This window comes from Balaenoptera ricei, chromosome 11 (genome assembly GCF_028023285.1).
Source record: "Balaenoptera ricei isolate mBalRic1 chromosome 11, mBalRic1.hap2, whole genome shotgun sequence".
NCBI classification, from domain to species: Eukaryota; Metazoa; Chordata; class Mammalia; order Artiodactyla; family Balaenopteridae; genus Balaenoptera; species Balaenoptera ricei.
Window position 1 is genome coordinate 53,187,120 of NC_082649.1, and position 12,536 is coordinate 53,199,655.

General features: G+C 44.5%; 1 protein-coding gene across 2 annotated transcripts in view; it reads right to left on the reverse strand.

Annotated features, from left to right (window-relative positions):
- Positions 1–5,507: 5,507 nt before the first annotated feature.
- The window catches only part of OSBPL10 (oxysterol binding protein like 10), a 377,400-nt gene continuing 370,371 nt past the window's right edge, over positions 5,508–12,536 (reverse strand). For both annotated transcript variants that reach the window (XM_059939069.1, XM_059939068.1), the window contains exons 11-12: positions 9,062–9,215; positions 5,508–6,751 (exon numbers count right to left, since the gene is read on the reverse strand). In XM_059939069.1, the coding sequence (XP_059795052.1) occupies positions 6,707–6,751; positions 9,062–9,215 (199 nt within the window). In that variant the 3' untranslated portion in view covers positions 5,508–6,706. The remainder of the gene's footprint in view (positions 6,752–9,061; positions 9,216–12,536) is intronic.

Genomic DNA, 12,536 nt, shown 5'->3' on the forward strand with positions numbered 1-12,536 from the left:
AGTGAAGGTCTTCCCTGGGGTGCAGCAATGAAAACACTGGGAGAGATGGTTATTTTTTCAAATGCCCGATTTTCAACAAAATATCACAAGGCATACAAAAAAAAAAAACAGAAAAACATGGCCCATGCAGAGGAAGAAAATAATGTAACAGCAACCGTCCTTAAGAAATAGGCATCAGATGTATTAGACAAAAACTTTAAACCAACTGTCTTAAATATGCTCACAGAAATAAAGGAAAACACAAAGGACTAAAGTAACTCAAGAAAACACACAGAGTATCAACTAAGATAGAAATAATCTTTTTAGAAAAAATCAAATTCTGGAACTGAAACAAATAAGATGAAAAGTTGGGTAGAGTGCTTTAACAGGAAGAAGAAAAAGTCATGAAGACAAGTCAATTGAAGTTATTAGGTCTCAAGAGACAAAAAAACAAAAAACTGCAGAAATGTGAAAAGAGCCCTCAGGACACCATCAAATGGACTGATATACGTTATGGGAGTCCCAGAAGGAAGAAAGAGAAACGGCCCATGTGATTTGAAGAAATAATGGCAGAAAACTTCCCAAATTTGATGAAAGACATGACTACAAATTCAAGGAACTCAACAAATGTCAAGTATGTTAAACCCAAAGGAATCCACAGACCACACTGAGACACCTTATAATCAAACTGTTGAAAGCCAAAAGCTAAGAAAATCTTGAAAGCAGCAAGAGAAAAGTGACTTGTCACGTAAAAGCCATCCTCAATAAGATTATCAGTGGATTTCTCAGAAATTTTGAAGGCCATGAGGCAGTAGGAATATACATTTAAAGTGCTAAAAGAAAAAAAAAAAAATGTAAACCAAGAATTCTATACCTTTCAACACTGCCCTTCAAAAATGAAGGAGAAATTAAGAGCTTTCCAGATAAACAAAAGCTGAGAGAGTTCATTACCACTACACAAAGTCATTTTTTAAGTTGAAATGAAAAGCTTTAGACAATAACTCAAAGCTATAAAAATATAAAGGTAAATACATGGAGAAATATGAAAACCAATACAATTTTGTATAATTTTATAACTTATTCTACATGACTTAAAAGACAGGCACATAAAAATAACCATAGACCTGTTAATGGGTACACAATATACAAAAATGTAATTTGTGACATCAATAAAAAGGGGTGAAGCTTTTAACTAAAGCTTTTAACTAAAGGATTAGTTTTTTTTATGTGATTGAAGTTAAGTTGGTATTAATTTAAAATAGATTGTTATAACTTTAGGATGTTATGTGTAATCCCTTTTAACTAAAGGATTAGTTTTTTTATGTGATTGAAGTTAAGTTGGTATTAATTTAAAATAGATTGTTATAACTTTAGGATGTTATGTGTAATCCCTCTAATAACCACAAGTGAAATGATTATAGAATAAAGACAAAAGAAAATGAGAGGGAACAAAATGTATCACTAGAAAAAAATCAACTAAATTCAAAGGAAGACTATAATGAAGGAAATGCAGGACAATAAAGCTATAAGACACACAGAAAACAAATAAAATGGCAAAAGTAAGTCCTTATCAGTAATTACTTTAAATGTAAATAGATTAAATTCTCCAATCAAAAGACATAAACTGGCAGAATGGATTTTAAAACAAGGTCCAACTGTATGCTCTCTATAAGAGACTCACTTTAGATCTAAGAATACGGTGTACATTCAAAGTCAAAGGATGGGGAAAATATTTCATGCAAAGAGTGACCAAGGAGAGCAAGGGTGGTTAGACTAATATCAGGCAAACTAAACTTTAAGTCAAAAACTTACAAGACACAGGGACAGTATATATTGATAAAAGAATCAATTCACTAAGAAGATAAAACTATTATAACCATACATCCACCAAACATCAAAGCTCCAAAATGTATGAAGCAAACATTTACAGAATTGAAGGGGAAATAGCTCTACAATAATAGTAGGAGATTTCAATACCCCACTATCAATAGATAAAAACAACAAGACAGGATCAATAAGGAAATAGAAGACTTGAACATCACTGTAGGCCAACTGGACTTAACATACACACACAGATCACTCCACCAAACAGCAGCAGAATACACATTTTTCTCAAGCGTGCATGGGACATTCTCCAGGACAGACCCTATGTTAGCCCACAGAACAGTAAATTTTAAGACTGAAATCATACAAAGTATTTTTTCCAATCACAGTGCAATCAAATTAGAAATCAATAGTGGAAGGAGAGCTGAGAAATCCACTGATACGTGGAAATTAAACAACATACTCTTAACCAATGGATCAAAGTAGAGATCCCAGGAGAAATTAGAACTTATCTAAAGACAAATGAAAATAAAAACACATACCAAAATGTACGGGATGCTGCAAAAAGCAGTGTTAAGGGGAAATATATAGTTATAATTACTTACATTTGCAAAGCTCACAAATCAACAACCTTTGAACCTTAAGAAACAAATGAGCTAAACAAAACTAAACCCACAGCTAACAGAAGGAAGGAAATAATAGATTAGCATAGAGGTAAATAAAGTAGAGAAAACAGACAAAGTCTCACACTTCCTGATTTCAAAACTTACTGCAAAAGCGATCAAAACTGTGGCACTGGCATAAAATCACACATAGACCAATGGAATAGACTAGGGAGTCCAGGAATTGTCAAATGGTTTTTTGATAAGACAACCATTCAATGGGGAAAAGAGTCTTTTCAACAAATGGTCCTAGGAAAACAGTATATCGATATGCAAAGTAATAAAGTTAGACACTTACCTAACACCATATACAAAAATTCACTTAAACTGGATCAAAAACCTAAACATCAGAGCTAAAACTGAAACTCTTCGAAGAAAACATAGGGGGAAAGCTCATGAAATTAGATTTGGCAATAATTTCTTGGATATGACAACAAAAGCACAAGCTATTAAAAAAAATGGACTTAATCAAAATTAAATACTTTTGTATATCAAAGGACACTATCAACAGTGAAAAAGCAACCCACAGAACGGGAGAAAACAATCTGCAAATCATATATATATATGGAACTCCTACAACTCAACACATAAAGCAACCCAATTAGAAAATGTGCAAAGGACTTGAATAGACATTTCTCCAAAGAAGATATACAAATGGCCATTAAACACATCACTAATCATTAGAGGAATGCAAATTAAAGCCACAATGAGATAGCTTTTCACACCCATTAGGATGACTGTTGTAAAAAAAAAACAAAAAAGAGAAAATAACAAGTGTTGGGGAGGATATGGAGGAAATCAAACCCTTGCGCACTGCTGGTGGGATTGCCAAATGGTGTACTCACTGTAGAAAACAGTATGGCAGGTCCTCAAAAAATTAAATGTGGAATTTTCATATGATATAACACTATAAACACACACACCCCCCTGAAAGAATTAAAAGCAGGGACTCAGAGATACTTGCACTCCCATGCACATTGCAGCATTATGCACAATAGCCAAAAGATGGAAACAACCCAGATGTTCATCGACAGGTAAACAAAATGTGGTGTGTCTGTATGTGCGTGTGTGTGTGTATATATATATATATATATATATATATATATATATATATATATATATATATATATATATATTCCTCTTAGAGGAAAACATAGGACGAACACTCTTTGACATAAATCACAGCAAGATCTTTTTTTTTTTTTTTTTTGCAAGATCTTTTTTGATCCACCTCCTAGAGTAATGGAAATAAAAACAAAAATAAACAAATGGGACCTAATGAAACTTAAAAGCTTTTGCAAAGCAAAGGAAACTACAAACAAGACGAAAAGACAACCCTCAGAATGGGAAAAAATATTTGCAAACGAATCAACGGACAACGGATTAATCTCCAAAATGTATAAACAGCTCATGCAGCTCAATATTAAGAAAACAAACAACCCAATCCAAAAATGGGCAGAAGACCTAAATAGACATTTCTCCAAAGAAGATATACAGATGGCCAACAGACACATGAAAGAATGCTCAACATCACTAATTATTAGAGAAATGCAAATCAAAAGTACAATGAGGTATCACCTCACACCAGTTAGAATGGGTATCATCAGAAAATCTACGAACAACAAATCCTGGAGAGGGTGTGGAGAAAAAGGAATCCTCTTGCACTGTTGGTGGGAATGTAAATTGATACAGCCACTGTGGAGAACAGTATGGAGGTTCCTTAAAGAACTGAAAATAGAACTACCATATGACCCAGCAATCCCACTACTGGGCGTATACCCAGAGAAAACCATAATTCAAAAAGACACATGTACCCCAATGTTCATTGCAGCACTATTTACAACAGCCAGGTCATGGAAGCAACCTAAATGCCCATCGACAGATGAATGGATAAAGAAAATGTGGTACATATATACAATGGACTATTACTCAGCCATAAAAAGGAATGAAATTGGATCATTTGTAGAGACATGGATGGACCTAGAGACTGTCATACAGACTGAAGTAAGTCAGAAAGAGAAAAAAATATATCGTATATTAATGCATATATGTGGAACCTAGAAAAATGGTACAGTTGAACCAGTTTGCAGGGCAGAAAGAGAGACACAGATGTAGAGAACAAACGTATGGACACCAAGGGGGGAAATTGGGGGGGGGGGGTGCTGTGTGGTGAATTGGGAGATTGGGATTGACATATATACACTAATATGTATAAAATGGATAATTAATAAGAACCTGCTGTGTAAAAAATAAAATAAAATTCAAAAATTCAAAAAAAAAAAAGCCAAGAGGATGACTACTCCAGGAGTCAAGACAGTGTTACCTCTGGGGTCCAGGAGGGGAATTTTGTAGGGGCACAATTTTGTCGAGGCACAAAGGTGGCTTTTAAGGTATGAACAAGCAGGTTTCTTTCCCTAAGCAGTGGGTACATGGGTGTTTATAATTATTCTTGGAACAGTATTATGTTTCATGTACATCTTTTTTATATGGTATTTCACAATTTTTAAAAAGGCAAAATGAATCCCCCCCCCCAAAAAAAAAGTGACCCTTCTCCATTTTTTACTACCCAGATGGTTTATACTCTGGTATAAGACTGGAAAATCTAAAAACACCACAGTGATTACTTTTCCGTCTTCTCACTGAGGATTTTCTTCTCAAAATAGCATCTATTCCACTTTTCCTCTCAGAAATAAAATGGTTCCAAACACTTTACTCTCCTGGATGTTTTAAGACGACGGACTGGAACAAGCCTACATTATGGTTTTGCCTGGTAAGTCACTTCTCTCAAAACAAGACTATTCACTAGATGTGACCTTATTGTTACAAAATATCCATACATGATGTTTTGATGAAAATATGATTGCTGTTCACATCAAATTAACACTAATCAATAAAATTTGAGTTCATTCAGAGCCACCAATTCCAACAGAACTTTGGAATCCCTAAAAATAAAATACAGACACACAGATAAGTATAGTATTTAATCGAAATATATTTGTCTAATATCTACAAAGTGTGAACAATTGGTCTTAAGAAAGCAGACAAAAGGCACAAAATTAGTATTACTACAGAGAAGCATTCATGCTACCGGATTGTATAAATATTCTCATTAGAGTGGCACAGTAAAAAATAAATTAAGCATTGAGCAAAGATCAAATACTTCATTTTCTCCTTGCTTTATATTCTGGTCATGTCTTGACCTCATTTGTAAAGGCTGAAGACTGAAACTGAACTGAAACCATGAAACACTTATGCAGGCTTTATGGATGTTTTAATCACAGTGGTTTCCTTGCAGAATTCGGGTCAAACGAGAGGTGCACTTTAAAAAAAATCCACAGGATATTCTCTTCTCTTTCCCCAAACGAAATATAAGATTGAGGCTGTGGTGGTGCATGTTTGTATATGCATGCGTGTATTTCATTTCTAAAGCCCTTTTTTCAGGATAAAGGTAGTGCAGTCTCCATATGACTTGTTTTCTACCATGAAAGAAGCAGCTTCTGAAAATTGTATGACTAGAGCTTTGAGCATGAGAAATTACCAGAAAGCTTCTGGGGCAAGGAGATGCGAGGAACATTCCAAGGTAGGCCTGGCTCTAGGCTCTCCCAAGGGTGCTCCATCCTAGAATGCTCCGGCATAAACCTTTACCAGCTTCCTGCCCGCTCCCCATCCAGCAGGAAATGGCAGTTGATCTGTCTTGCATATGGACAAACAAATGTTGACTTGGGAGGGGAGTGGGAAGCACAGCGATAATTCTGAAATGACAGCCACCTTCTACCAGACGGACAGCAGTAGGGCCACGCCAGTTCACCTTTGTTTGGACAGGAGTTGTCAATTGGAGAATACTTTGTGAGTGCAAAAGTATTTGGCAAAGTGAAGAGTAGAAAACTTCAAACCTCATTGATAAAAAGGAGCTCATAATTACCCATTTCAATATTGGTAAGTGCACTATTTACATGTGTAATAATATCCAGCAGACATAGCACATGCGTGTGAACATACAGTGTGCCGAGAGCTTGCACACAGACGTGTGTGCACACGCATGCCCCAAATGGCTCTTGAATAAATTCTATCCCATAGTAGAGTCTGGGGGTGCATTTTTCACAGTACATAATTTCTCTCTCAGGTACCATGTCTTGAATGCTATCAAGAGGTCTCAGGGAATACCAGCAGAACCTTGATACTGTACCACTTTAATTCCTACAAAAACAGGACCATTTCTGAAAGCTCTGCATCTCCACCCATTAGTGTGCCTTCCAGAGCGGATTGTAGTATACCCAGCCGTCACCCTGCAAGAGAGAGGAGGACACATCATTACATCGAGACCTGTCGGCGAGGCAAGGGGAGAAGCAAGGGTATCCCCTGCTGCGCTAGTAACACACAGTACTGGTTACCATCTATCTGTTCAGGACCACCAACCTGTGTGCCTGCCTCTCCTGATGTCTCACAGCCAAGCCACGCTGGTGGTCTCACCACCCCTCCTCAGCCCGGCTGCTTTTTAGAGCCCATGGGATCTTCATATCTGGCATTTTGGAAGCAAACCCCACAAAATGACCAAAATAACGAGGGGGAGGGCTTTGTTGGTTTACATCAAGGAAGATTAGTTGGCCAAAAAAAAAAAAAAAAGGCCTTTGAAACAGGGGGACAGGAGAAAAAAGAGGGTAGTTGGACAAACGGACAGGGAAGAGAAAAGACAAGGGCCTGAATAGGAGGAATCTGCCCAAACCAGTGATTTTTACCACCCACCAGCCTGGAGGGGAGTGCCCAACAAAGGGCACGGGCAAGGCAGCAGTCAAAAGACATCAGCACACACAGGAGAGGACAGCAGTCAAATACCAGCGAGGAAAAGGCAAGAATCAAAATGGTATGCAATCTGGTGCTAGGCTAGAGGGATGTACTGAATGTTAACTATGCTGGTGCTGGGATGATTTGTATTCTTTAAATATCCTCAAGCCTCCTGTTATAAACAGACTGGCTTTTCTTACACCCTATGGGAGGAAAACAATGTTTTTTGGTTGTTGTCATTTTACTTTTTAATGTGCAACTTTCCACACAAGCCAGGCAACCTAGTTGTCTCAGAGAGACCAGATCCAGCAGAAGGATCCTTGGGGGATTCTGTGATGGTTAATTTTATGTGTTGACTGGCCCCGGATTAAACATTGTTTCTGAGCACAGGGGAGGGGGCAGTGTTTCCAGATGAGGGTAGCATTTGAATTGGTGGGTGGAGTAATGTAGATATCCCACCCCCATGAGGGTGGGCATCATGCAATCTGCCCAGGGCCTGAATGGAACAAAAGGTGGAGGAAGCAGGAATCGGCCCTTTCTTGCCTGCCTCACTGTTGAGCTGGCACCTCATCCTGACGTCTGCCCTCGGCTGGGATTCACACTATGGGCTCCCCTGGGTCTCAGGCCTTTGGACTGAATCATACCACTGGTTTTCCTGCGGTTCCACCTTGCAAACCACAGATCCCATGGCTTTTCGGCCTCCACAATCTCATAATAAATCTATTTAAATTTCTATCTTCTGTTGGCTCTGTGCTGTTTCTCTGGAGAACCCTGATTAATACAGAGTCACCTCCCCTGGGCAAGGCCTCCAGACACGGATACACTCCCCAAGCAGGCTTCCTGCCTGAACCAGCATCTGACCTTGACATCTGCGCTCAGCCCACGGCCCTAGTTCCCGCCTCTAGGAGACACATGGTTGCTTCCTGCTCCAGACCAGAAGCCCACCTCAAGGTCACTAACTCTCCCCACAGACCTCCAGCTCCACGGAGCCATCCTTCCAAGGAGCAGAAGTCAGACACCAGCAGTGCCTAGGCAAGGAAAGCCCAGACAGATTTCAACTGGCCCTTAGTGTTTACATTTTTAAAAATTCCTTGACACCAGGTGAATATCAGATCTCATAAAAATTCTGATTTCTGGCTTCTCTTGAAGAACTGGGCCATCAGCCTGTGACGGCCTGGAGGTCAGTGGCATCCACCCTTTTAGATACGGACCCTGGGTCTGCCCCGCCCTCACCGGCCTGTTTCTCTCATTGATGCTGCCAGGCTCCTGACCAGCCTGCCTTAAAAATTGTGGCTCCTACACTTTTGTCATTTCCAATTCTGTTCTCAGAATGCTGCCCAGCTGTGCCACAAACAACTGGGCACAGGGCGCCTTGCCCAGCAGGTGGGCAGTCGGGGGGTGAGGGGCGTGGGGGGTGGGATCCCCTTCCAACACCACTTAGCAGCAGCGCGGGGACGCGGACCCCGCGGGCCTCCCCAGCACGTCCATCCTCCATTGGGCCCCTGGGAGGCAAAGCTCTGAAAGGGTGCTGTCATCGAGAAGGTTCCAACCCACCCAGGTGTGGAGCTGGGCTGGGAGGGGCTTCCCGACTAATTTGCTACTGAAGGCAGAGTAGCAGGGCTGTGGTCGTTGTGAAGCAGGACGCCGCCAGAGCCGCAGCCCCCTCCGTGCCTCCCCGCGGGCGGGGGTGCCTCCCTGATGGGGCAGCCTGGGGAGCAGCAGGCGCCCATGGGACCGCCTGGCGCCGCTGGAGCCACGGCCACCACGCCCAGGCCTCCCAGGCCCTCCCCGCCCAGGACGCCCCGCAGGGTCACCTCCTGGATGAAGTACTTGGGCCGCCAGGGCGTGCGGAGGTTCTCCCGCTTCCGCTCCTCCGCGCGCTGCTTCTCCTCCAGCCGCCGCTTCTGCTCGGTGGCGGCGTCGATGTCCCCCAGCCGCAAGCATCGGGTCACCTCCTGCCAGAGGTTCCTGGGGGCGGGGGTCATTGGGGACAGGAAACAGTCAGGCAGGGCCAGCAGCCTGAGGCTGCGGTCCTGGGCGAGGAAGGGCCCGAGCCGAGGATGCTGGGCTGCGGGGCGGGAGGGGGCGAGCAGCTCACTCCACAGGCCCAGAGCCCCACCTGCACCCAGATCTGAATCCCCTCTCCCCTCCCGGGCTCTGAGCGTCTAGACCAATCTAGGGAAGGCTGGAACAATCAAACTGCTCCTACAGACAGAATCTACAGCAGACCCTGCCACGGGGCATTCACCACATTCCTAAACATTTTACATATGGATTAACTCATCTCATCATCACAACACCCCAGGGATACAGATGCGATACTATCACCCCATTGTAAATGGAGAAAAACAGATCCACATAAAGCGAAGTGACCTGCCGGAGGTCAGCAAGCTGATGGATGTGAACAGGGGCTGCTCTCCCACCGGGAGCCCCATATTAGGAGTTACGGACACTGGGGGATCCGTCACCTCCCCGTGTCTACACGCAAACTTAGACACATTCATTCATGCATTCACCCACTCAGTCCTTCGTTCACTGGAGAAGGCGGCAGCTTCCCTCCTCAGGAAGCCGGGGTGCCCCCTCCAGTCCCACTCCGTGCCGGGGGGTGGGGGGGGGGGGAGGACCAGCACTGAGGTGAAGGCGGACAGTTCCTCACTTCGGCACATCAGGACCAGTCGGGATTCCGCACAAGGGGACCAGCGGGCTTCTCCGCAGCGAGCACCAGCACCCCCACCCCGGCTTTGGGGACAAGATGCCTCTGCAGCTGGGGCCGAGCGGGCGCTCCCCGTTAGCTCCTGGGGAGCCGGCAGGGGAGCGGCCAGTGCAGCCAGGACAGCAGCCCTCCCGGGGGACCCGGGCCCAGGGACCGATGGGGCCCGGGCTCTGGCTGCAAGGCCAGCCTGCCCACCGCCGCCCAGCACCCCCCCATGCAGAGGGTACAGTGGCACGCTGGCTCCTACCTTACACAGGAGAAACCTCTAAAGCCAGGTCCTACCGGCCTCACAGCCCTTGCTCTCTCTACCACGCCCTGACAGCTGACTTAAGAGAGGAAAAGATGGCCTAAAACAGGAAAGGAAGGTGGGGAAGGAGACAGGGAGGGCTGGGTGCCGGGTCAAATCAGTCTTTTCCATCACCTGAACGCTCAACACACACCTGGCGCTGAGGGAAGGACTGCGTGCCCGGACATCCAGGGTCGGGGTGCTCTCAGGGCAGGACCTCCCCTGAGAAGGCCCATCATAAAATAGTGGCCCCAAATTTAGAGGGTAGAGAGCCCCAGGGACTGCAGATGGGGTGGTGAGCAAAGAACCGGCCCACAGGTCAAGGGCTCTGCCCAGACACCCACAGGGTCCAACCAAGAGCCCCCTGGAGGGGCTCTGCTTCGGAAGGCTCTGAACTTCAGGACAAAGGGAAAGGCAAAAAAGCCTTCAGGGCGGAGAAGGCGGAGGCAAGTCTGCAAGAAAAGCAAAAAGGAAGCCCAGGGGAGCCTTTGCTAGAAGCGGAGGTCCTGGTGGCCAAGGGCCAGGTGGTGGCTAGGCCGGGCGTGGCCAGCATCGCCGCGTGGAGGGCTCCAGCCCGAGCAGGATGGCTGCGTGGGCCGGGCTCTGAGCGTCGCGAGCACACTGACAGTAGTGGGCCCATGTAAGCGCAGCTTCCCTCTCCCCTTAATGGGGCAGGGGTTCCCCTCCACCGGGGCCGGTGGGGGCTGAGACCACTGGGTGGGCCCTCCTTCGCCTCCTCAGGTGAGGCCTGGCACAGGGGACTGGGCTCAGGTGCTCTGAGCGGCAGGTGCCACACCTCAAGGCCATTCCCGCCTCGGAGAACAAGGTGGGCTGCTGGGTTTGTCAGCAGCCCAGGTCCAGGTTCCAGTAAAGTCCACGTATGCGAGACGGGAAGAGGCGATACGCCCCCCTCTCTGGTTCCGGACTCCATCCTCCATCCATTCCACCCCCAGCAAGGCCTGATGAGGAGGAGCTAACCTACTCAATAGTCTTGGAAGAACAGCTCAAAGGAATCATAGTTTTGTTCTCAACAGCCATACCAGAAACAAGCGGTGCTGTGACAGCAAGCACAGGGCTCCTGATTCTGGGGAGGTGTCGTCAGAGGCCAGGGGACGGATTCCTTCCTGTCACAGCCCAAAGGGCTGGGTTCACGCCCTCCATTTGGACACGGAGACGGTTACACTCTGATCAACAAGAATGAGTGGACTAATCCTACCACAAAGCCAAGTTTCCAGGACACTGCAGCCCTCTTTCTATTAAACTCGGTGATAATGTATGATTTATACACACTGGTATCCCTGCTTTGTTTCCACATAAAAAGCACCTTTCCAATTTCGTTACAAACTCTTCTTGTAATGGCAAACCCTTTCGCAGAATCATCTGTAATTTCACTCCAACCCTATATCCTCTTTCTACAGAGCAGCATGCTTGTAGATAAGAGCAGGGGCCAGCAAACGTTCTCTGTAAAGGGCCAGAGAGGAAATGTTTTAGGCTCTGCAGGCCATTTGGTCTGGGTCGCAACTGTTTCACTGCTATTGTAGCCAGAGGGCGGCCACAAACAAGATACAAACAAATGGACGCAGCTGTGTTCCTGTAAAATTTTACAAAAATCAGCCAGAGATGGGATCTGGCCCATGGGCCGTAGCTGGCTGATCTCCTGGATTAAAAAAATTAAAATGGCATATTTCCAGAAGATTCTGCTTCTGTACCTGCATAAACATCACTTTAAGTGGCTTGCGGGATATTCATATGCTAGAGTGAATTCTCCGTAGTTCACTTAACTGTTTTCCAATCGTTGCCCTGTTAGATGGTTTCTTTTTCTTCCTTTTGTTTATCATTTAGTTTTTTTTTTTTTTAAATACCCAAATTTCATATTTAAAACCTTTTGTGAATTGAAGAATTTTCCCTTAGATGAGAGTCCCAGAAATGGACTGCAAGAGGAGAACTCACAAATTTAGAGGTACTGATCCGTGCAGCTAACCTGCACACCTGCCTCCCGGAAGCACAGGGCATAGAGTGTTAACTTTATCACAGCCTTGCCGGCGCTGAATTTTTTTTGAATTATGTTGCTAATCTGGTAAGAAAAAAAAAAGTATCTCATTGCTTTGCTGCACAGTTCTTTGATTACTAGCATCTCTCTGTATTTAACTTTGCAATTAAGTAACAGACCCACAGAGTTGACAAACTCTTTTAGGACAGGCATTAAAGTCCGGGTGGGCTGTCTTCACACTCCACCCCATGACTGCAGAGCAACTAAACTGAAAGCAACAAAGGATCTACGCGGAAGTGA